The sequence below is a fragment of the Cyanistes caeruleus genome, chromosome 2, assembly GCF_971803275.1.
Source record: "Cyanistes caeruleus chromosome 2, bCyaCae1.hap1.1, whole genome shotgun sequence".
Classification (NCBI taxonomy): Eukaryota; Metazoa; Chordata; class Aves; order Passeriformes; family Paridae; genus Cyanistes; species Cyanistes caeruleus.
Genome location: NC_141702.1, coordinates 1,058,180 through 1,080,744, shown reverse-complemented (window position 1 = coordinate 1,080,744; position 22,565 = coordinate 1,058,180). Strand labels below are relative to the sequence as shown.

Here is a 22,565-nt window from a genome sequence, read left to right as displayed (position 1 = left end):
CCCACCATTCCATTGTTCACATGACAACAGAGACAAAAACTTTGGAACTTTGGTGTTTAAAACAGTCTCAATTCTTGCTAGAGTCTTTTCATCAGTCTTTGTAGAGAAACAGAAGTCTTCTTCTGCTAACCTATGGAGTTTCTCACAAGAAAACTATTTCTATTATAGCTTTCTATTTTTCTGATGCCATTTGCCTGGAAATCCTGTCATCAGTTCACTCCTCCCATTTCACATCACTCTGAGGTGTGTATGGGCCATGAGTCTAGGGATGTCATTTTAAGGATGAGTTATTCAAAGGCAAAAATCTTCTTCATCTGTCTCTGTGAGCTTTCCTGGAAACAGTTTTCTCATTGACCCCCAAGGCTTCAAATTTTCGCTTCACTCTGTTCCAGCACCTCACTGTATCACAATTACTCTACTTTTTACTCAAAATCCATACTTTGAACACTCCATTCCTCCCAATATACTCTGTCATGAATTAAAGGAGTTTTTTTCCAAGACCTTATTGTCCATCTCCATAGCTTTAACAGAAAAATATTTCAGCTTATAAAGCATCTCCTTATTCTCCACCTTTTCTGAAGCTTAATTCTTTTCTTTACTGTCTCTGATAGTTTATAAAGTCTCTTTACATGTTGATTACTCTCTTTTTTCTCTCTCTGGATAAAAGGATTAATCTGCAAGTCTCATCTGGGTAATGAAAGGGTTAAAATCTTTCCCAGGCTTTCTAGATGGTTCTGTGATCTCTGCCGGAGCAGCGGCTGGAGCTGTCTGTGATGGAAGATTCTTCATGGCTGCTCTGGAGAGTGTGGTCGCTGTCTCAGCCCGCCGCAGGTCAAGAGCTTTTTTTTCCTTTCCTTACTCGGCAGTCTCTGGTGAATTCCATCACGGCAAAAACTGCAGCCGAGCCAGGGACCGGCCTGGCCCGGCCAGAGCCCGGGGCAAGCCCTGCAGGCCCTCATCTCCTGGCCGGGAGCCGCGGCAGGCCCAGCCCAGCCCCTGCCTGGGCCGCATGGGCTGGGCAGGGAACAGGAGGCCAGCCAGAGCTCTGTTACCTTTCACAGCCAGAAAACAAAAAGACCAAGAGTGCTCTGACTTTACATCTTAAGGAGGTGTTTACAAGTTGACTTCACTTTTTTAATGGTCAAAACTGCTGTCAATTCTTAGAAATGACTGATAATTGGTCAGGAGGAAAGACTCCCATCAGCCACCAGCAGCTTCAATTTCCTTAGCTCCCAAAACCACCTTAAAGGTAAAGCCACCCCAAGACAGTGGGCTATAGAGAGTTTTCCTTCTGCATATCAGCTGGGCAGGGCAGCCCCCATCACAGCACCCTGCCCGATGATGCTGGCACAGCCTCCCTGGCTCTCCCCAGGGCGCAGCAACACCAGCCCCGTTGGCAGCAGCAGCGCTCGGAATGAACCCTCAGTCAGCCCCGCACCACCCTCGTAAAGAGGGAGGCGGCTGCCTGCCAAGGGAAACCGCGGCAGCGCATCCCCAGCAACCTGTCGCAGTCCACAACTGCAGGATCATGTCCAGGGAAGCTACAGTTACTGAGAACCAGCACGGAACAAGAACGAGGCAAGCCTCTGTTCATGAAATCATTTATTCAGCACAGGAACAAACTCCTTCAGAGACAGAGAGCCTCATACAAAGGCAGGGTGATGGGTTTTGAGTGACAGAACTAGGATGGAGTTCAGGGTCAGGGGCAACTAGGAACACAGCAAGGGAGAAACCCCCAGCGACTCAAACTCAATCAGAACTCCTGGGCTACCTCTCCTGGGTCCCTGTTTCCCATCTTCCTTCTTCTGGCCTTGCTCCAGCCCAGGGAATCTCCCCGGCCTGCACGAGCTCAGGGGCTGAGGGCTCTGGAGGTTGTCTCTGGGGTCCCTGGGTTGTTCAGAGCACAGAGCTGATGGGATGGCACCAACAGGCATCTCCTCCCATCCCTCCTCTCCTCAGAGCTGGGGGTGTTCACCTGGAGAAGGACCCAGGGAAACCTGAGAGACCCTTCCAGGGCCTGAAGGGGTTCCAGGAGAGCTGAAGAGTGAGATAAATGGGCCAGGAGACCAACTCCTTTTAAAAAGGCCTTTATTAAACAGGACAGCTCTGGGGTGGGGGCCCGAGGGGTTGCGCACACCACCACTGCTCCCACTGGACACCGCAGAAGAGGAGGATCCGTGCAGCTTTGTCACTAGGGCAGAGCTGGGCCTTCCTTCCTGTCGTGGTTTTAAACCAGTAACTAAAAAACTACTTATTTTTTTGTTGTGAGATATGGATTAAAACAAGAGCAAAACAGGCTTAAGACTTAAAGGAATAAAGACAGTTTATTAACAAACTACAAGAATGAGAATACCAGAATAAACTTTCAGAAAACCTCCTTATCTTCTACATCTTAACTATTGTACACATGACAACATAGAGACAAATAACTTTAGGACTTTGGTGGTTAAAAACAGTCTTAATTCTTGCTACAGTCTTTCATCAGTCTTTGTAGAGAAACAGAAGTCTCTTTCTGTTAGCTTACGGAGTTTCTCACGAGAAAACTATTTTTCATCATAGTTTTCTATTTCTCTAATGCCAGCTGCCCGGAAATCTGTCATTAGATCTTCTCCTCCCATTTCACATCTCCAAGGTGTGTATGGGTCACAGAGTTTAGGAATCTTATTTTTAAGGATAAGTTATTCAAAGGCAGAAGTCTTCTTCATTTGTCTCTGTGAGCCTTCCTGGAAAACAGTTTTCTCTTTGCCCTCAAAGCTTCAAAATCTTCACTTAACTCAATTCCAGCAACTCACAGTATCACAAGCACTCTCTCTGTCTCTCTTCTGCTCAAAAGTTACACTTTGAATATCTCATTCCTCCTAATACTCTTATCATGAATTAAAGGAGTCTTTTTATACTATTATTGTCCATCTCCATAGCTTTAACAGAAAGATATTTCAGCTGTAAAGCATCTCCTTATTCTCTCTTTCTTATTTAAACTTAACTCTTTTCTTCACTGTTTTTGGTGGTTCTATGATGTCTCCTCTATGTTGATTGTCTCTCTCTCTGTCTTTCTGAGAAAAGGAGTAATCTGTATGTTTATCCAGGTAGTAAAAGAATTAAAAGCTTTAGGAAAACTGCAAGAGTTCATGGTGTTAAGTTTCAGTCTAGCAGCAAAAACTGAAAACCAAGCTCGGCTGGCCAGCGCTGCTTCTCTTCCCCCTCCCCCCCTCCTCCACCCCGCGGCCTTGTAGGCCTGGAGAGGGGGGGGAGGAGGCCAAGACAGAGCCTGCTACCTTGTCCGAAGCCGGAAACCAAAGAGAGCAAGAGAATTCTGTCTGTACTTCTTAAGGGGGTGTTTACAAGTTGAATTCACTTTTTAATGGTCAGATCTGCTGTCAATTCTTGAAAATGACCGATAATTGGTCAGGAGGGAAAAACTCCCATCAGCCACCAGCAGCTTCAACTTCCTCTCCCTCCAAGCTGTCTTAAAGGTAAACCTACCCCATGACATTCCACCCCTTCAACTTGTGAACACCTACTCAAAAATTATCAATTATATTCAATATACAACTTAAAAAACTAATAAATTGACAGAAAAGAAGAAACAAATATTTACTACTTTCTACCCCTAGATTTTACTATCACTGCTATATAAACTTAAGACAATCATGCTTTGCTCTTACTTAATCTTTTATCTCACAGTAACACTATTAATATACTAATTTAGATTTGCTAATGTTCGATTTCCCGGCCAACGCACCAATTAAATGTCGTGGTTTTAAACCAGTAACTAAAAAACTACTTATTTTTTTGTTGTGAGATATGGATTAAAACAAGAGCAAAACAGGCTTAAGACTTAAAGGAATAAAGACAGTTTATTAACAAACTACAAGAATGAGAATACCAGAATAAACTTTCAGAAAACCTCCTTATCTTCTACATCTTAACTATTGTACACATGACAACATAGAGACAAATAACTTTAGGACTTTGGTGGTTAAAAACAGTCTTAATTCTTGCTACAGTCTTTCATCAGTCTTTGTAGAGAAACAGAAGTCTCTTTCTGTTAGCTTACGGAGTTTCTCACGAGAAAACTATTTTTCATCATAGTTTTCTATTTCTCTAATGCCAGCTGCCCGGAAATCTGTCATTAGATCTTCTCCTCCCATTTCACATCTCCAAGGTGTGTATGGGTCACAGAGTTTAGGAATCTTATTTTTAAGGATAAGTTATTCAAAGGCAGAAGTCTTCTTCATTTGTCTCTGTGAGCCTTCCTGGAAAACAGTTTTCTCTTTGCCCTCAAAGCTTCAAAATCTTCACTTAACTCAATTCCAGCAACTCACAGTATCACAAGCACTCTCTCTGTCTCTCTTCTGCTCAAAAGTTACACTTTGAATATCTCATTCCTCCTAATACTCTTATCATGAATTAAAGGAGTCTTTTTATACTATTATTGTCCATCTCCATAGCTTTAACAGAAAGATATTTCAGCTGTAAAGCATCTCCTTATTCTCTCTTTCTTATTTAAACTTAACTCTTTTCTTCACTGTTTTTGGTGGTTCTATGATGTCTCCTCTATGTTGATTGTCTCTCTCTCTGTCTTTCTGAGAAAAGGAGTAATCTGTATGTTTATCCAGGTAGTAAAAGAATTAAAAGCTTTAGGAAAACTGCAAGAGTTCATGGTGTTAAGTTTCAGTCTAGCAGCAAAAACTGAAAACCAAGCTCGGCTGGCCAGCGCTGCTTCTCTTCCCCCTCCCCCCCTCCTCCACCCCGCGGCCTTGTAGGCCTGGAGAGGGGGGGGAGGAGGCCAAGACAGAGCCTGCTACCTTGTCCGAAGCCGGAAACCAAAGAGAGCAAGAGAATTCTGTCTGTACTTCTTAAGGGGGTGTTTACAAGTTGAATTCACTTTTTAATGGTCAGATCTGCTGTCAATTCTTGAAAATGACCGATAATTGGTCAGGAGGGAAAAACTCCCATCAGCCACCAGCAGCTTCAACTTCCTCTCCCTCCAAGCTGTCTTAAAGGTAAACCTACCCCATGACACTTCCTCACAGGAGTCCCCGGGAAGACTCGTTCTTTTGGACTCGTAGTCTAGGCTGTCATCCCAGTCGAGTCTCCTCGAGGTGATGTCGGCCTCTGGAAAGAAGTCAGGCGACTCCTCTGGGTCTTCCTTGTTAGATGGTGCTGGTTTTATTCCTTCCCTTTTGCGTGGCTCGTTGTTTCGGGGTTTTTTCCAGTCTGGGTGCGTCCCATAAGTCTCTGGTCTCTCTTGTTTGCATAAAAGTCCTTATGTCATCTTCCTCCTCAGGGCTGTACAGCAACTTGGGGCAGGGGTACAGTGTTGCCATGTGGGAGTCTAGGAGCAGTGGGGGCAGTGCCTGGCTGAACACGAACAAGAAACACAGGGTACAGCAACTTGGGAGAGGGGGCAGGGCCTGGCTGAACAAGGAACAAGAAATATGGGGTACAGCAACTTGGGAGAGGGGGCAGGGCCTGGCTGAACAAGGAACAAGAAATATGGGGTACAGCAATTTGCGACAGGGGTACAAGGTAAGTAAACCTGGGACAGGGGTACAAGGTAAGTAAGGGGTTTACAAACAGCAACTGTAACATATTATACTTAACAAAGAGGGACTGGGAACAAGGGCTGGAGGGACAGGACACAGGGAAAGGCTTCCCACAGCCAGAGGACAGGGCTGGATGGGATACTGGGAAAGAATTGTTCCCTAGGAGGGTGGGCAGGCCTTGGCACAGGATGTCCAGTTCTGGGATTGCATGATCCAGGCTAAGGGGAGCAGGGCTGGTGGTTTCCAGGCAGGAGCCCCAGACTCTGCCCAGCTCCTGCTGCCTTTCATGCAAGCATAGAATAATTAAGGTTGGAAAAGACCTCAAACATCCTCAAGTTCCACCTCTCACCCAAAAACTTTTTCAGCCCAAACTAGGCAGCAGCAGCTTCACTTTCACACTGCTGCAGGAAAATAGGACCTATGGGAAAGCAGTAGCTGCTGCCCCACGGCCCCCCGAAAAGAGGAAGCATCTCCCTCCAAAAGAGCCGGGGCTGGGGGGGCTGTGCTGAACTGATAGGTGATGTAACAGGAGAGAAAGTTATGGAGGATGAATTTCTGCATAAATTCATCCCTGAGACTGGTGCTCTGCTCCCCCTGCTCCTTTTCCTGATGGAGCACCAGCCCCAGGAATGGCTGAGAGCCTCACCTGCCCTCCCGGTACCAGCACAGCAGCTAAAAGGTCTGTGCAAAGAGCTGAGAGTTCTCTGAGAAGCAGCTCAAACCGGGGCTGGGGAGGAAATCGGGCTCGAACTCAAATAATCGGACTCCAAAGGAGTTGATTCGTTTTCACACTCGGCTGATGACAGAAGCCTGATTTCCTGGAATTGCCCCACTGACTCCAGAAGAGGAAGCCGCACCCACCGGAGAGCCGGGGCTGCTTAAAGTGGGGCTGGGATCGGCTTCTGGCATCCCGGGAGCTGCGGGGCTCGGAGGGAGAAGGAGAGAAGGTAGGGCCCTGGGGAGGAGCTGTGCGGCCGGGAGCAGCGGGGAGCGGGATCTTGTTGCTCTCGTGGCTCCTGTTGCGGTGTTTTGGCACGGCCGGGGAGATGGCAGGGCAGGGGAAGAGCGCTGGGAGGGCAGCGGGCGGGCGGTGTCCGCTCCTCCGGGGGCTGCAGGAAGCCGCCGCTGCTGCAGCCGCTTTGGGGGGCTCGGGGGAGCCGTGTGCGCTGCGGGGCTGAGCTGCGAGGGGGCCGGGCTCAGAGGTGGCGCCGGATGGCTGCTGTGCCCCCCGGAGGGCAGGAGCCGTGGCACTGATGCCGGGGGCAGTGCTGGCCCCGAGCCGCTCCTTCGGCCGCTGGGCAGCTCCGTGGGGATGAGCGGCAGGCACGGCTCCTCCTGCCCTGTCCCCAAGCGCAGGGGCTCAGTTCTTCCTTTTGCTCCCCATGCAGGCCGGGTGGCATTCTCCTCTCTTCCAGTCGGAGCGTCACCGCGCAGAGCGCTCTGGGCTCTGGGCCAGCCCCACCAAGGGAGCGCTGTTCCCAGAGCCCCTTTCTTTCCCTGGGACACGGCTGGGGAAAACTCTCGGGGGCTGTGCTGTGAAACGGCTGCACGCATTCCCATGGCCGCTCCTGCTGCCAGCCTTGCTGCTTCCCTCGTTTGCTTCCACGGAGGAGCTCGATCCCGAGTTATGTCCTGAATGTGCTCAGTGCCTCTCTCTGGGCACGGACACAGTCGCATGGGCCTTTTTCCTATTCCTGCAGCAATGGGAAACCGTGCAGGGACTGCCAAGGGTGCCTGGGGGCGGCTTCAGGGCTGGAGTTATTGTTGTCCAGGGCAGCCTCTGGCTCCTGAGACTGAACCAGCGCTGGCAGCGCTCTGGTGGGAGAGAATTTGGGAGGGGACAGGGCTGGGACAAGTGGCCCGAGTGGACGAGCTGCAGCAGTGACCCTGAGACAGCATCTCCCTTCCTATTCCCCTGGCTCTGCCCCCTCCACAGCTTGTGTGCTGCCTGAGAGCACAGATGTTCCCTGGACAGCCTCTCACCCAGCAGCACCCACCAGTCCTTCTCCTCAGGGCTGCTCTCAATCCATTCTCTTCCCAGCTTGTGTCTGTGCCTGGAATTGCCTGCACCCAGGGGCAGCACCTGCACTTGGCCTTGTTGAGCTTCAGGGGCTTTGCTCCAGCTTCCTTCTGGTGGGGGAGCATGGATGTAGGTCCCAGGTGAAAGCCTGCTCTGCTCACCTCCCCACAAGAGCCCTGAGGAGTCTTTGCTCCCTGGGCAGTGTCCAGTGGAGGAGAAGGGTTGGCCTCCAGTGCTCCCTGGAATGAATCCTGTGTGCTCATGGCTTGCCTTCTCCTGACTGTCTGCTCTTCTCCTCTAGGATTTCAGGCCTTTCCTTCCTGATTCCTCCTGCGTTCTCCAGGGCTTCCCATCACCTTCTCCACACCCCACCGTGTGCCCCAGGCGTGCCGCTGTGCTGTGCTGTGTCCCCTGAGCTGGGGCCCTCGGCTGCCGGTGTCTGCTGGGAAGCCAAGGCTGGGAGCAAGGGGAGCATCTGCTGAGAGGTGGGTGAGGGGAATCAGAGCCCACAGGCCTTGCACAGATTGCCCAAATCGGCAGGAACTCCCCAGGGAAAGCTGCCCCTGAAGGCTCTGGAAGGCTGCAGGGGCCCTTGGATCTATCCCTGAGTCCAAGCCCCTGAGATCGATACCTTTTCTGGTAAGGGAGTTGTGGCCTTGGTGGGACAGAAGCTGAATGGTCAGAAGAGTTTTTTGCAGTGAATAAATCTCTCCAGTATCCAAGTGAACTGAGACTGGGAGTGTTTTCAGGATTGTGCAACAGTGTCAAAAACACCAAAGGCTGAAAGGCAGGTATCCAATGAAAGGGCCAGGTCAGTTAGGGTGAGAATCATGGAATGATGGAATGGCCTGAGTTGGAAGGGACACACCAGGGTCCTGGGAGAAGCAGGATCAAAAGCTTTAATGAAAACCAAATTGCTCTGATTAACTGTCTGTCCATGACGAACTCCATGGGTTAATGTGCAGTGAGTAATGAGTAAGTGAATGAGTGAGTAATGTGCAGTGAGTGAGTGAATAGTGAGCAATGAGTAAGTATGTGGTGCCCTGGGGGGGAGCATGTGAGGACTGCTTCTCATTACTGGGTGCAGCAGGCTGGGCCAGGCAGTGGAAATTTAGGGTGAGGAGCAAAACTTTCCCTCCTGAGTCCGTAGTGGTAGTTACTCATGACTGCCTGGTCCTTTGGGCAGTTTTCTATCAAAAGTGACCAACAGTGATGGACCTGGTTTAAGAGACAGGTGTCTTCCGAGGAAGGCAGAGACCACCCTGGAATAGAGAATATGACCCTCTGCTCTCCATATTATTTTAACTTTGAATTTATGGGGCTTTCAAGCAAAGCTAGGGGAAAGGGAACAACAGGAATTTCCTAGAGTGTATCTGTATACATCAAGGGCAGCAAACAACAGCAACAACCAAAAGCAGAAGGGCAAAGCCAGCCTTATGTCCCTGCCGAGCCCGTGCCGCTGGGCTGCAGTTCCGGGTACGGCCGGCAGGGGCGCTGGTGGCTCCCGGCCGGGCCGGGCGGGTGCGATGATTCCCCCGCGGCTGCAGGGGGCGCTGTGGCGCGGGCTCGGCCGCCTCTCCGCTGCCAATGGCGGCTGGGGCGCCGCGCAGAGGAGAGTTGGCTTCCCCTGCACAGCCCGCGGGGAGCAGCCGCTCTCAGTGCCGCTGCAGGCCCGGGCCGGCGAATCCAAGGGTAGCAGAACAGCCGGAGCAGCGGGGGCTGGCCGGGGGAATCGCTCCTTTGCGCGCCTCACCGGCGATGGCCGGGCCTGAGGCCGGGCCTGCTGGGGCTGGGGGTGCTCCCAGCTCTCAGCACAGCTCGCAGCGGCTCCGGGCTCCCAAGCAGCAGAGGAGCAGAGAAGCAAGCTGGCAAGCCCTGGTCATGGTGCTGAAGCAAGAAAAATCCAAGAGGGGAGAAGAAGGAAAAAACCATAGGGGAACAGGAGCTCAGGACAGACCCAGTGTGCCGCATGGCCCCTGTGTTGATCACCCCTGATGGAAGGAAGAGCAGCCCCTGGCCCCAGCCCCACCCAGAGTCCTGGGCCACCCTTCACCCATTGTTGTAGTCCTCAATCTCAGGTTCACGTCCAGAGAAACCGTAGGGTTCTGGGGACCAGTATGGAACACCAACGAGACAGGCCTTTGTTCATGAAACCATTTATTCAGCATGGGAATAAACTCAGATCCAGAACAGATCCCAAACAGACGAGCAGGGGTTTTTGGGGGACAGAACTCTTCAGGGTTTCCGCCTTTGAGGGTGGAGTTCAGGGTCAGGGACCACTGGAAACACAGCAAGGGAGAAACCGCCCAGGGACTCAAACCCAATCAGAACTCCTGGGCTGCCCTTGACAAGAGGTTTGGGGTGGGACAATGCCTATCTGAAACTAAGTCTTTGCCTCCCTGAGGCACCTGATAACACCTGCACCTTTTTTTTTTTATTTTTTTTTTCTTTCAAATTTTAATTAGGAGCTTAAAATGTTTCCAAAACTTATACGATTAAATCTCACTTCCTCCACAAAGCACCTGCTTTGCTTTGTGGGACAATAAAACCTCAACAACAAAACACATTAAGGATACAAAAAAACAGAACTAAAAAGAAGCACTTAAATCTCGGATAACAGCCAGGCAAATTAAACAGTAATAGTACTTAATACAAACACAATGTTTTTTTAGTTCAGTCTCTTCCAGTTCTGGATTTTCTTTTAGGAACAGTGCAGTTCTTAGATCTCCAGCTTCGGCTCTGATTCTGAAGGTGTGGAAGATGTTTAGATGTTCTTGGTGAAATGCTGGCTTTCAGAGCTCGGTTACAGTTTCGATTTCCCCGGAGGGAGTGTTGCCCACGATGGAAAAGGCACAGCCCCCAGGAGTGGAGCAGACAGAAAAGGGGGTGGGGTGTGCAGGGAAGCAGCTCCTGGGAAGAGGCGTGAGTGGGGCAGGGAGGGGCTGCACTGGTAGCTGGAGCAGGAGCACAGCTCAGAGCCCGTGTGGCCGTGCCGGGCGTGGGGGGATGTGAGGAGTTGGGGGGATGTGTCTGGGGAGTGTGGGGTGCCCTGGGGGGAGTGTGTGAGCGCTGCCTCCGGGTGCTGAGAGCAGCAGGCTGGGCCAGACAGTGAGCAGGGCAGCCGTGGGACTGGGCAGAGGGCGCAGGATGCAGGCAGGGGTGTCGGATGGGCAGAGGGGCTGTGCCAGGAGTGCTCCTCGCTCTTGTGGAGTGAAGGGTTCGTCTGGGAAGATGTGAGCAATGGTGAAGGCAGCAGCTTTTCTAGGGCAGGTTGTGTGGCTGAGTGAGTCTCGGTGTACCACGGTGTTTGTGTGTACGCGTGCCTGTCTGTGGCTGTGTCTCTATGTCTGCAATGTCTCTGTGTATCTCTGTTTCTGTGTATCTACCTGTCCCTCTGTGTGCTTCTGTCTCTGTGTCTCTGTGTTGTGTGTTTGGCTCTATGTTTGTGGGTGTCTCTGTGTCTGTGTTTGTGTCTTTGTGCCTGTGTGTCTATTTCTGTGTGTGTCTCTGTGTATCTCTGTGTTTGTGTCTCTGTCTGCCTTGTCTCTGGGATAAAGACTGAGCTTCAGGGTTGCCCCTGCACACAGGAAAGCCACAGGCACATCCAGTGTGCTGGGAAGGGGACCCTGGCTCTTGTGCCATCCCAGGCCTGGCTCCAGCAGCCGGGTGGGAGCAATCCCCAGGGCCACAGCTGCTGCAGAGCCTCTGCCAGAGGCTGGGGCCTCTGCCTGCACCTTAGGGAAAGTCTCTTTTCTTCTTCCACAGCCATGGCTTCGCAGGAGGACACACAGGAGGGGGATACAAAGGCACAGCTCCTGGCAAAGGCATTTCAGGATGAAGGGCTGGATGCTGGACACTGGCTGCCCAAAGTGTCACAGATCCTGGGAATTGAGTGCAGAGAAGCCCTGCAACATCTGGAGTACCAAGACTACCTCAAGCTGGAGTGTGAGGTAAGGCACCCCTGGGAGAAGAAGGCACTCCAGAAACTCCTGAAAATAAGAGATGACAAAAGAACCAGTAAAGATGTGCAGAAGGAGCACTTGGAGAAGAGAAAGGAGAAACAAGAATTGGCCAAAGAAGCCCTGAATGATCTGACAGAAATGCTCAACAGCCGCACCCACACCCAGGATGCTCTGAGGGAGAAAGCAGAGACTGTGTGGCAAGCCATGGAGATTCCCAAAGAGTTCTGGCCAGCACCAAAGAAACCCTTGGCGGATATGCTGGAGAGCATCCAGAAGCAGCTGGAGCAGCAGGAGTTGCCAGCAGGCAGGAGAGAGAACATCCCTGATACAGAGGTGCTGAGGCGGGCATCAGGGGGACTGGCCCTGCAGGGCATCTACAGAACCAGCAGACCTGGAGATGCGCTGGCAAAGCGAGATCAGCTCCTCAGGGTTCCTGAGGGATTCCAGCTCACCGGTCCAGAGCAAGGATCGCTCCTTGAGAGGAAGGACTTCTCCTCCTCTGCAGCAGAATCCTCTTTCACCAAGTCCATGGAGCAGCTGGGGTTCAGCATGAGTGTTTCTGCCAAATTCAAGTTCTGGGGAATTAATCTGGGAGCAGGTGTAGATGGCAGCAGCTCCTCGCAGTCACAGGACACCCACCAGTCTCGCTCTGAGCAGAGCTACTTTTGCAGCACCAGGTACCAGTACCTCCCTCTGGCCTCCTGCTACTTCCAAAGGCATCAGCTTTGCCTCACGGATGAGGCTCTGAAGAAGCTGAAAAAGATAGAGCCACTTTTGAGCTCCACTCAGGAAGAAGACAACCCTACCTTGCTGAATAGCATGTGTGAGAATTTCTTCAGCAGGTTTGGGTCCCACGTAAACCAGGGTCCCCTCCACTTTGGGGGGATATTCTGGTGGAAGGCATCTACTGAGGGATTCCGAGAGGAGCAGAGGGAAGAGATGAAGCGACAAACATCTGAAGCTCTGAACAGCTTTGTCAGGGCCAGCTGGGGTGACTTCCTGGCAAGTGCTGCGGGGGCCCTGGATGTTTCTAAATCCAGCTCAAAGGCTTCTGTCCTGGGAAGAGCCGGAGAGGGTTCCCATACAGTGATTCAGCTCTACATGGTCAACACAGGGGGCCGACCAGACACAGAATCCCCTTCTCAGTGGAGAACGGGGCTCGTGTCTGATAACACAAGGTGGTGCGTTATTGACCGTGGGTTTGAGCTGATCCCAGTGTGGGACGTCATCCTGTACAATCACAGCAGGGATTTTAAGTCCGTGGGTCAGATGAGCAGAGCCCTCAGGGCTGCGTACAAAGCGCTGACGAATCTGAGTGTTGGCAGCATTTTTGGAGAGGAACTGGGCAGTGCAGTGCAAGAGGCCAGAGATTTCATGAGGACTCTGAAGGCCTGGGAGGTGCCGGTGGATGAAAGGAAGCTTCTCATGCTGATGGAGCTAAAAGATGATCTGAATGCAAAAACCAGGAACCCCAGTGTGTGGATCAACATGTGCCTGTCAGACAAAGCCCTGCAGGACTTCCTGGTGAACACCGTGCGGAGTTGCCAGGAGTCACCTCCAGAAAACACCACCTTTATCAAGGTAATATTGAAAAGCCTCCTGACTCCACATATCTACTCTGTCAAGGACTTCCCTGAGGCTTCCTTCATTATGCAATGGATCTTCCAGACGGAGCACCCACTTCCCAAATCTCCCAAAGTCTCTGAGCTTGAAGACCTCATCAAAACACTGCAGCAAATGAAAGAGCACATCCATGCTGTCTCTTACGCACCAGGAAGCTCTGCTTCCGCCATTCATGAAGCAAAGCGAGAAGCGACCCAGACCAGCAGCCTCGCCATTTATTCATTACTCCAGTGTCTCCAGGAAAAGGCTCAGAAGGACATGGAACTGTTGGTGCTCTTGATTGTGAGCAGCACAGGGTACCAGGCGGAAAGCAGCACTTTTCAGCACCTCCTTGGACACCCGGAAATTGAGTACATGGCCAAGGAAATGGAAGTGGCACATGAGGAGTACGTGAACCTGAAGGAGCAGGATGCCGACAGAGCTGAGGCCTATCTTCTGCTGAAGGGTCTGACTGTGACACCAGAAAGTCAAGGGCTGTCCCCTGAGCAGAAGAGGGAGCATTTAATTTTCATGGATGATCACATGAAGGGCTTGTGGTCCACACGGATAAAGAATCTGCTCCAAAAGCACAGTGAAGACTGGGAGAGGCTGGAACAGGACTTGCATTCCTTGATCAGTGGGTGCTTGAATGACAACAGGGATGAAGAGAGGATGCAGAACATACTTAGAGACCTGGATGACACTTTTCCATCACCTGAGCCTCCCAGTCACTCTCAATCCACCTCTGACAGCAGCCAATCCAAAGCAAATGAAGCTGTTCCAAAGAAGGAGTTCCTCCAGCTGCTCAAGCGCCTGGGACTGGAAAGTCACTATCCAAGAAGAATGGGGTTGGGAGATTTCCACACCATCTGCAGGACATGTCTGCAGGACAGCCAGCCCAGCCAGGACACAGAACTGCCAGGTTACTTCCTGCAAAAGCTGTTAACCATGGATTACCACAAGGTGAGGTACCTGACTTGCTGGGATGAGATCAACGCAAACCTCGCACCTGTACCACAAATCAGAAAGCAAGAGCACCAAGAATCAAATTCCTTTGAAAAGTTTCTTGGTAATCTGATGGGAACAGTGCCTGCACGTGCAAGCAGGGACAGCCATGTGCACCCCATGGACCTGCAGATGGCCATTTTCCACTGCGCTGATGACTTCCTGAGACAAACCCTTGCAACCAAGCTGGCCTTCTGCCAACTGGCGCTGCCTCTGCTGGTGCCCAACCCGTGCACTTCACACATCGAGTTCCCGCTCTACGCCCTCAGCCAAATCCAAAGGAGCTGGAAAGAGGTTGAGAAGTCAGGAGAGCAGGCCCAAACAAAGAGTTACAACAACAAACTCATCTTTCAGACACACACACCCATCGTGTCCTTCATCCGCATTGGCAGCTCAGCCTCCTCTTCCAAGTCTCAGCTCCTGAATGCTCTGCTGAGCGAACGCAAACACAACACTTTCTTCCACCGCCACTGCAGAGGCAGCACCAGGGAGCGTTTGCTGATGGATGGGGTGGTGGAGATTGCCTGGTACTGCCCCCGTGGAAGCCCGGATGACACCTTTGAGCACTGTGTGGCTTTCTGCAACCTGCACGGAGATGCCGGGAAGTACAAAGCACAGCGGAAGTTCCTGCAGGAGATATCTGCTGTCAACGTGGCTCTGGTGTCTGATTTGGAGCACATGGACAGCACAGGGAAAAATCTTCTGCAGGACCTGTGGAAGTCACAAAGGCCGTTGGTTTGTCTTCTCACGGAAAAAGAGAATGTTGTAGAGGAACAATCTGACAAAATCATGACAATAGGGATCAGGAACAGAAACGAAGCAGAACTGGTGATCCAGCTGAGCAAAACAATTGGGAATCTCCTGGCAGGGTCTAATACACGTTTCAGTCTGGATGCCTGTGCAGACAAAGCTCGCCAGCAAGGATTCATAGTGGATGCAGATCAACCCGGGTGTGTGGCAGCCAAAGCAAAGGCAAAGGAGCTGGTGGAGCTTCTGAAGAAAGAGAAGCTATCAGAGATCAAATCCCAGCTGCTGCCGCTTCAAGGAAAACTGTGGTACCAGTGGTGCAAAAAGGACAAAGAACTCACTCGCTTGCAGGAGAAGGGGAACAAGAGCATTGAGCATCATCGCAGCCAAATTGAAAATGAGAAGAAAGCACTAAGAAGAAAGCAACTTGAGCAAGCTTTCCCCCTCAACCCACTGATGAAGTCATTCCTTGGCTTTCTCAAGGGCCAACCAGCAGATACCAAGAAATATTTCCTGCAGTGGATGAAGGTCTTCATGGATGAGATGTCCTGTGGTCGCCTTGAAAAACTGAGGAGAGACTATCACAAGTTATGGATTGAAATTGCGTCCAGAAAGGAGTACAAGAAAAATCCCAGCATGAATGCTGAGTTCCTGAGTCACTTGGATGCCCTCTCTGGTGAAATCAATAATTCATCCATCGGCCTGGAGCACCTTCTGAGAGAGGTAGGGCAGATTTATGAAGCTCTGCAATTAATGGAGACAAATAATAGCAATTTTGCCAAACTGCCAGAAATTGCAGCAGAACTGATGGTTTTGGGTTATCCCGTGGAGCTGATGGATGGGGATGCTTCTTACCTGCCCTTACGCTGGGTGGGAGCCATCTTTGACAGCTTAATGGAGAGGCTGGGGGACAAACGAGTGTTTGTGCTCTCCGTGCTGGGCATCCAGAGCACAGGCAAGTCCACCCTGCTGAATGCCATGTTTGGTCTGCAGTTCAGCGTCAGCGCGGGGAGATGCACCCGCGGAGCCTTCATGCAGCTCATCCCAGTGGGCGAGGAGCTGCAGCAAGACTTGGGCTTTGATTTTGTGCTGGTGGTTGACACTGAGGGGCTCCGTGCTATTGAGATAGCCAATAAACAGTCCCTGAACCATGACAATGAGCTGGCCACCTTTGTCATTGGTGTTGGCAACATGACTGTGATCAATGTGTTTGGAGAGAACCCATCGGAAATGCAAGATGTTCTCCAGATCGCTGTGCAGGCTTTCCTGAGGATGAAGAAAGTCAATCTTTCCCCCAGCTGCCTCTTTGTCCACCAAAATGTGGGAGAAGCAACTGCCAAGGAGCAGAACATGGAAGGCCAAAGGCGTTTGCAAGAAAAGCTGGATGAAATGACCGTGATAGCTGCTCAGCAGGAATTCTGTGACATCTTGTCCTTCAGTGATGTCATTGGCTTTGATGTGAACACCCACATTCACTACTTTGCTCACCTGTGGGAAGGAAACCCCCCAATGGCACCACCCAACCCCACCTACAGCCAGAACGTCCAGCAACTAAAGAGCAAAATCCTCCAGGCTGCCAAGAAGCAGTCGCAGCACAGCATTTTGAGGCTCTCGAGCCTGAAAGATCGTATTGGTGACCTCTGGAATGCTTTGCTGAATGAAAACTTTGTTTTCAGCTTCAAGAATTCCCTGGAGATTGCTGTGTACAGGAAACTGGAAAGTGCCTTTAGTCGGTGGACTTGGAAGCTGAGGAGTCACATCTTAGACATACAGATGAGACTGGACAACCGAATTCGGAATGGGGACTTGCAGAATGTCACCAGAAAAGACCTTGAAGGGCTGGTGCAAGAGACAAGTGATGCCATTGAGAAAGAAGTGGAGAAGTATTTCGGGGAAGACAAAGACCATGAGACACTGGTCCAGTGGAAATCAGGCACAGAGCTGAAGCTGAAAGAACTAAAAGAGACTCTTCTCAATGAAATGAAGAAGAAATGTGAGAGTCTTATAGAGCTACAGAAGGAGCAGAGGAAACTGGATGCAAGGAAGTTGGAATATGAAGATGAGCTCCTGAGAAGGAGTAGGAAGCTGGCTGTGACTCTGAAACGGAAGAGCCTGAGTGAGAGCGAACTGAGGGACAACTTCACTTTTGTCTGGAACAAGTGGATTGCCGAAGTCTCCAGTGCTGCTCGTCCTCTGGAACGGGTGAATATCGATGCAGAGATTGAAGAAGTCCTTCTAGAGCACTTTAAGGAGCCAGGTTTCCATGCACGGATCATGTCATTTCCCAAAAGCAGTGGATTTTCTTTCGACTTAGAGAAACATGTCATGAAAAAAGAGAATTTTCGCTTTACCTCAGATCCCAGGAACATTCCTTATGCTGATGCGATCAACTTTCAGCACATCACAGACAACATCATAGCGTGTGTCAAGGCAAACATTGATAAGAAGGAACAGGAGAAACGGGATTACAGTCAAAATTTTATCCATGAAATACTCAATGAAGTACAGAACGGTGTGAACTCCGTCCCCAGCCATGCCAAATGTACTTTTAACAGAGAGTACAGCATAGCTTTGTCTCTGTATCTGTGCAAAATGGCAGGGGAAAGGTTTAAAGCCATGCACAAAGCATTCCAAAAGGCAAATGACCCAGTTGTGTACCTGAGCAGCAAGAGAGAAGAGTTCTTCCAATGTTTCCAGATGTCCTGCCAAGGAGCCACTTCAATCACAACTTTTGCTGTTTTCCTTTGTGACAAGATTGAAGCGGCTCTTCGCCGGGCGGTCTATGAGAGGACGTCTAAAGCCATCGCTGAGGACATGCAGGGCAAATTCCCAGATTTCAGGGGCAACAGAGCCAGTCTGGAAGTTTGCATCCTGAGATACCTGGCAAAAAAAGAAAATTTTGAGTATTTCATGCAATACCTTCATTCCCCAAAAAAATTTTTTTGGAGGTATCTTGAGACACGAGTTAAGCGTTACTGTTTAGGTAAGGGTAAGAGACTGGAGAAATTTTTAGATTGCTCCCTTAATCTTCTCTATCGAAACATCCTGTCAGCTGTTTCTTTATCAACCCAAATTGTCAAAGACAGAAAAGACAGAGAGGACAAAGTCTCTCTTTGGCTGGATGAATTTTGCAGGGAACTGACAGAAGTGATCAACTTGCCCAGAAGTGACTTGAAGGGCATCGAGCACCAAGAGGTCAAAGATACTGAGTTCCTGAGGAGTGCCATGGCAGAAGCTCTGGATGACCTGAGGGACAGGCTCAGGAAAGAATTTGCTGGTGCTGATATGAGCTCGTTTGCAACGCAGCCTCACACCATCCTGGTGGAGCAGTTTTCGGGGTGCTGGGAGAAGTGTCCCTTTTGTGGGGCTGTCTGCACAAACACCATGCAGGGACATGATGGAGACCATCAGCTGGTCTTCCATCGCCCACAAGCTTTGGTGGGTGTTCAGTATTACAAGACAAAAGAGCTGGTCATTGATATTTGTTCCAGCCTTGTTGCAAGTGATGTCTTATTCAGAGTTGGTGACAATGAATGTATCCACTGCAAGACATACCGTGATGCTGGACCTCCTTTTTCCAATTGGAACATTCTTCCTGATTCATCTATGCAGGCGTACTGGAAATGGTTTGTGTCTCATTTCAGGACACAGCTGGAAGCTTTGTACAATGGTAAATTTCAGGGCAAAGGAGAAATCCCTGAGGCATGGCAGAGAATTACCAAGCAGGAAGCCTTGGCTGAGCTGGACAGGCATTAGGCCACATCCATGGGAAGGAAGAACCACAGGGGCTTTGCAGTTCAGGAGAACTTTGTACCAGGCTCTCCACAAATTCAGTTACAATGATGATGTTCTCAAGCCCAATAAAGACAATGGTATCCAACTGCTCCTGATTTTTGTGAAAAAAGGCGTTTTACTGTGGCTGTCGCTCAGGAACTCCCTTGCTTGATGAGAAAGCCAGAATCCTCTTGCCTTCCTGCTATAAACATTTCCCTCTGCTTTGTCCTAGAGCCAAACCAAAGCCCCTCCTTGTGGCGATCGGCCTCGTGGCAAGGAATTTAACAGGAAAGTTTTACAGATATGAATGCTTAGTAGAAGGTTCTCTTGAAACAAAAGCAAGCTTTGATAGATAAAAATATGCTTTTAGAGCCAGTTGTTTCTGAAACAGCTGAGAGAACAAAGGTTTAGTTGAGTTGGAAGGTCTAGAACCACGGTTTAGTCACGTAGAAGGAGGTTTTATTGCTAAAGTCCAATAGCTTAAGTTGTCTTCAAACAAAGCGTATTTTCTCCCAAATAAAAAAAGCATTGGTAGTCAGAAAGATGTTTTTTTACCAAAGCAAAAAGAATTTTCCACTGCAAAACAAGATTCAAAGTTTAACATGTAATTACGGACTCAGATGATTGGTTAGTCACTAACATAGTGTGGTAGTTCTAACAGTTTTGATAGGATATGTGTAAATGTAAAGGTACTGTGTATGATGCTGATTGGTTGTTAGGTAATTATACCACAGCAAAAGAAAGAGATATACTACATTGTAACCAGAACTAAAGGGGCTCCAGGACACAGGGCTTGCCTATAGCCAACAGCAGTAGGCTGACCTACAATCCCCTGCTGTAACCTGGTCTATGGATTAAAGAGCATTTATAAAGAAGAGTCATCTGTAGTCCCCATCTCTCCACCAGCTTTTACAGGCAGCACTCGGAGCACCCCTTGGATCAGGTGCTGTGAGACAGGAAGTGACAGTGCCCCCAAGGCATTTTTCCTGCAGCAAGGAGGTGTCCTGCTCGGAGAAAGGGCTGCAGGACCTGAGGCCAGCTCCACGCTGGCTGCAAGATGGGCTGCTTGGCTTTTGGGCATCATCCTTCCCTCCCTCACTGCAGCCTCCTGGATCAACTGAGGCCCTTCTCCCAGCAGGAGCCGTTGTGCCTCTGGGCTCAGGAAAGCAGGGACACGATGGCCCTGGGGCTCAGGCAGTGCTTTCACTCCCAGTCTCGGAGGCGCTGTGTCTCTGTCCAGGGCAGCCGCTCCTGCTCAGCTGCCTGGGGCTGCTGCCCTTCCCTGCAGCCCTCAGGCCTGCAAGGAGCTGCTCCTGCCCTTGGCCTCACTGCTGAACAAAAGCCTTGGGAATGCCCCATGTGGAGAATCCTGCCTGCCAGCACCTTCCACAGCAGCCCTTGGGGCAGTGCTGGTGCTGTCCAGGCAGGCTGGTGGCACTGGAGCCGTGCTCTGGAGAAGGTGGCACCAGCTGGCCCTGGCCCAGGCAGGTATGGAGGCTTTTGCTGTGCAGGTGCTGCAGCCCCGCTGGCAATGCGAGGGCCAAGCCCTGCTGGAGAGCTGGCTGAAGGGCTGCTTCAGCCTCATGCCCTGCAGGCTCTGCTAATAAAGGAGTTGATTTGGACCTCCCTGCTCTGTGTCCCCTTTGTGTTCAGGGCAGCCACAGCTGGGGGTGACTCAAGACATGCAGGGGACAGATGGAAACACCATGGCGTCTTTAGCTACAACACCACCATCCTTCTGCTGTACTGGATGATGGCACAGTGAGAAATAAATCGGTACACGATACTTCATCCCATTTTCTGTCCCAGTGACAAAAAACATTAATTATAATAAGGTGTTATATATGAAAGTACCATTCTTTGGCTATTTTCCTTCATTGTCTAGTGCATACACTGGCCACCAATGGTTACAGTATTCTACCAACCATTTTCTTGTCAAGGAGTCTCCATCCACCCCCCTTCCCCAGTATTTCAATATACAGCCAAACAGGAAGTTCTTCAGAATTCCTCCTTCAGCAAATCCACCTGATCTCATGATACAAAACTACAACAATAGTAAAATTTACCACTCACACCACAGAGCTTGAAACAAGGCACCTGTGTAAGCTCCTGACAAAACAGCCAGCACAGCTTTCAGCACCATGGGAGTGAGACTACTGCAACCCACAGTGTACCTTACCTTTACTTTCCCTTTTAACCCAGTCCTGGGAGGATTTGCCACCATGACTTAAGGACAAGTGCACCCTTCATCCCGTTTAGTAATCCTGCAAATTCCCAGGGGCCTTGCCTTGAACTCACCAGATCCAGAGAACAGAGGATCTCCCTGAAAAAGCCTTTGTCGAGTGCCGGAGTCCTCTCAAAACAGCGAAACCATGGAGTGTCAGAAGCACTGTCCCATCTGGAACACCAGAAGCTGTCACCAAAATGAAGCCCCTAAACCCTAGAGAGTCTTAAGAAGTTTCATCACTTTATCACAGCGCTGGGTGCACGGGGATAACCCCACCTACAGTGCCTGCCTGGCTCAGGGGCTTACAGGTGTTTATTAACCAGAAGGATTCATACTCATTACACAGCCAGTTACGGAAGATTCCAGGATCTTCCTAATATGTTCGGGGCTTATTTTCCTTCTGGCTTAGCATTTTCCTGGGGCGCTTGTCAAAGACAAGAGGTGGGTGGAGGGTCCAGAATTATATATGGGGTAAGGGGGGGGGCGGATCTGAGGGTCAGGATCCAATGGGAACGGGGAAAAGTGGTGCAGAGGCAGGGTTAGGGACAGGAACAACCAATAGGAAAGCAGGGGCGGAGATTGCAGGAAAACTGGGGCCAATGGGGATCGGGAGAAGGGAGAACATTCTAGTGAATATACATAAATGGTAAAGGAGGGCTGAGCAGGATGACATAAACTTAACAGGCCAATGAGGGAACAGATATTAACATATAACTGGAGAGATCTAGGGAAGAGCGGCTTTTCTTACCCCAGCTTCAAGGGGTGGTTACTTGTTCCCACCTTTCCAGGGTCAAGGACTGGGGATTTTAGTCATTGGTTCTTGGGCCTTCACACCTGCCTGTGGCAGGGAGTGGGATGAGATGAGCTTTCAGCCCTTTTCACCCCTGCCACCGTATTGATTGGTGATTCAGTGACATTAAGGAGGTGCAGAGGATCAGCTCCTTGTCTCCCGCAGAGCTGCAACATCCCTGCCCTGGGTAGGGTTGGAATCCAGGTCTCACCTTCAGGTACCTCGGTTCCCACAACAGGATTTTTCCAGTGTTCCTGCAGCCCTGGGTCTGTTTCAGCAGGAAGATGGGAACAGCCCCGGGAAGATGGGAACAGCCTCGGGAAGATGGGACATTCCTGAGAGGGTGGGAGCAGCCCTAGGAAGGTGGGGACAGCCCCGGGAAGGTGGGATATTCCCGAGAGGATGGGAGCAGCCTCAGGAAGGTGGGAACAGCCCCGGGAAGGTGGGAACAGCCCCGGGAAGGTGGGAGCAGCCCCGGGAAGGTGGAATATTCCCGAGAGGATGGGAACAGCCCCGGGAAGTTGGGAGCAGCCCCGGGAAGGTGGAATATTCCCGAGAGGATGGGAACAGCCCCGGGAAGGTGGGAGCAGCCCGCACCGCCGGCACCCGGTGCACTGCCAAAACCTATTGTCGGTAGCAATCCCTTAATTCCATTACACCTACCGCAACAATCCGCTTAGGGGAAGCTGTGGAGAGGCTGAGAAAGGAGGAGGCATCGTTTAAATACACCTAGGCTTTATCCCGGGGCACGGGAGGGGCCGCAGGGCTCTTGGGCTCTGGTCAGGGTGTGCCGCAGCCTGGAGCCTCCTCCACTGCTCCTGGGACAGCTCCAGCCGCAGCCCTGGCACTGCTGTCACCTGTCCCTTGTGCTGCTCTGAGCTCCCCCAGC

At 50.7% G+C, this 22,565-nt stretch overlaps 1 protein-coding gene and 1 long non-coding RNA gene across 4 annotated transcripts; one reads left to right on the top strand and one right to left on the bottom strand.

The window, feature by feature from the left end:
• Positions 1-6,408: 6,408 nt before the first annotated feature.
• LOC111927471 (interferon-induced very large GTPase 1-like) lies at positions 6,409-20,281 on the top strand. Of its 2 annotated transcripts, XM_086875357.1 has the most exons (3): positions 6,409-6,496; positions 7,871-8,054; positions 11,335-20,281. In XM_086875357.1, exon 3 carries the CDS (start codon positions 11,337-11,339, stop codon positions 18,639-18,641), a length of 7,305 nt encoding a protein of 2,434 aa, XP_086731483.1. In that variant the 5' UTR covers positions 6,409-6,496; positions 7,871-8,054; positions 11,335-11,336; the 3' UTR covers positions 18,642-20,281. The 2 variants fall into 2 exon arrangements, with proteins under 2 accessions (XP_086731483.1, XP_086731484.1); XM_086875358.1 differs by lacking the exon at positions 7,871-8,054 and having other exon boundaries at positions 6,469-6,496.
• On the bottom strand, positions 9,985-21,322 carry LOC147654538 (uncharacterized). 2 transcript variants are annotated; one of them, XR_015282624.1, is made up of 4 exons: positions 21,163-21,322; positions 20,958-21,057; positions 17,544-17,765; positions 9,985-14,849 (listed from the first exon to the last, which is right to left on the bottom strand). It is a non-coding gene; the product is annotated as an uncharacterized LOC147654538 (long non-coding RNA). The 2 variants fall into 2 exon arrangements; XR_015282623.1 differs by having other exon boundaries at positions 9,985-17,194; positions 21,222-21,322.
• Between the last annotated feature and the right edge of the window lie 1,243 nt (positions 21,323-22,565).

Excerpts from the sequence above, each read along its gene's own strand:
- LOC111927471 (XM_086875357.1), top strand. The coding sequence starts at position 11,337 with ATGGCTTCGCAGGAGGACACACAGGAGGGGGATACAAAGGCACAGCTC.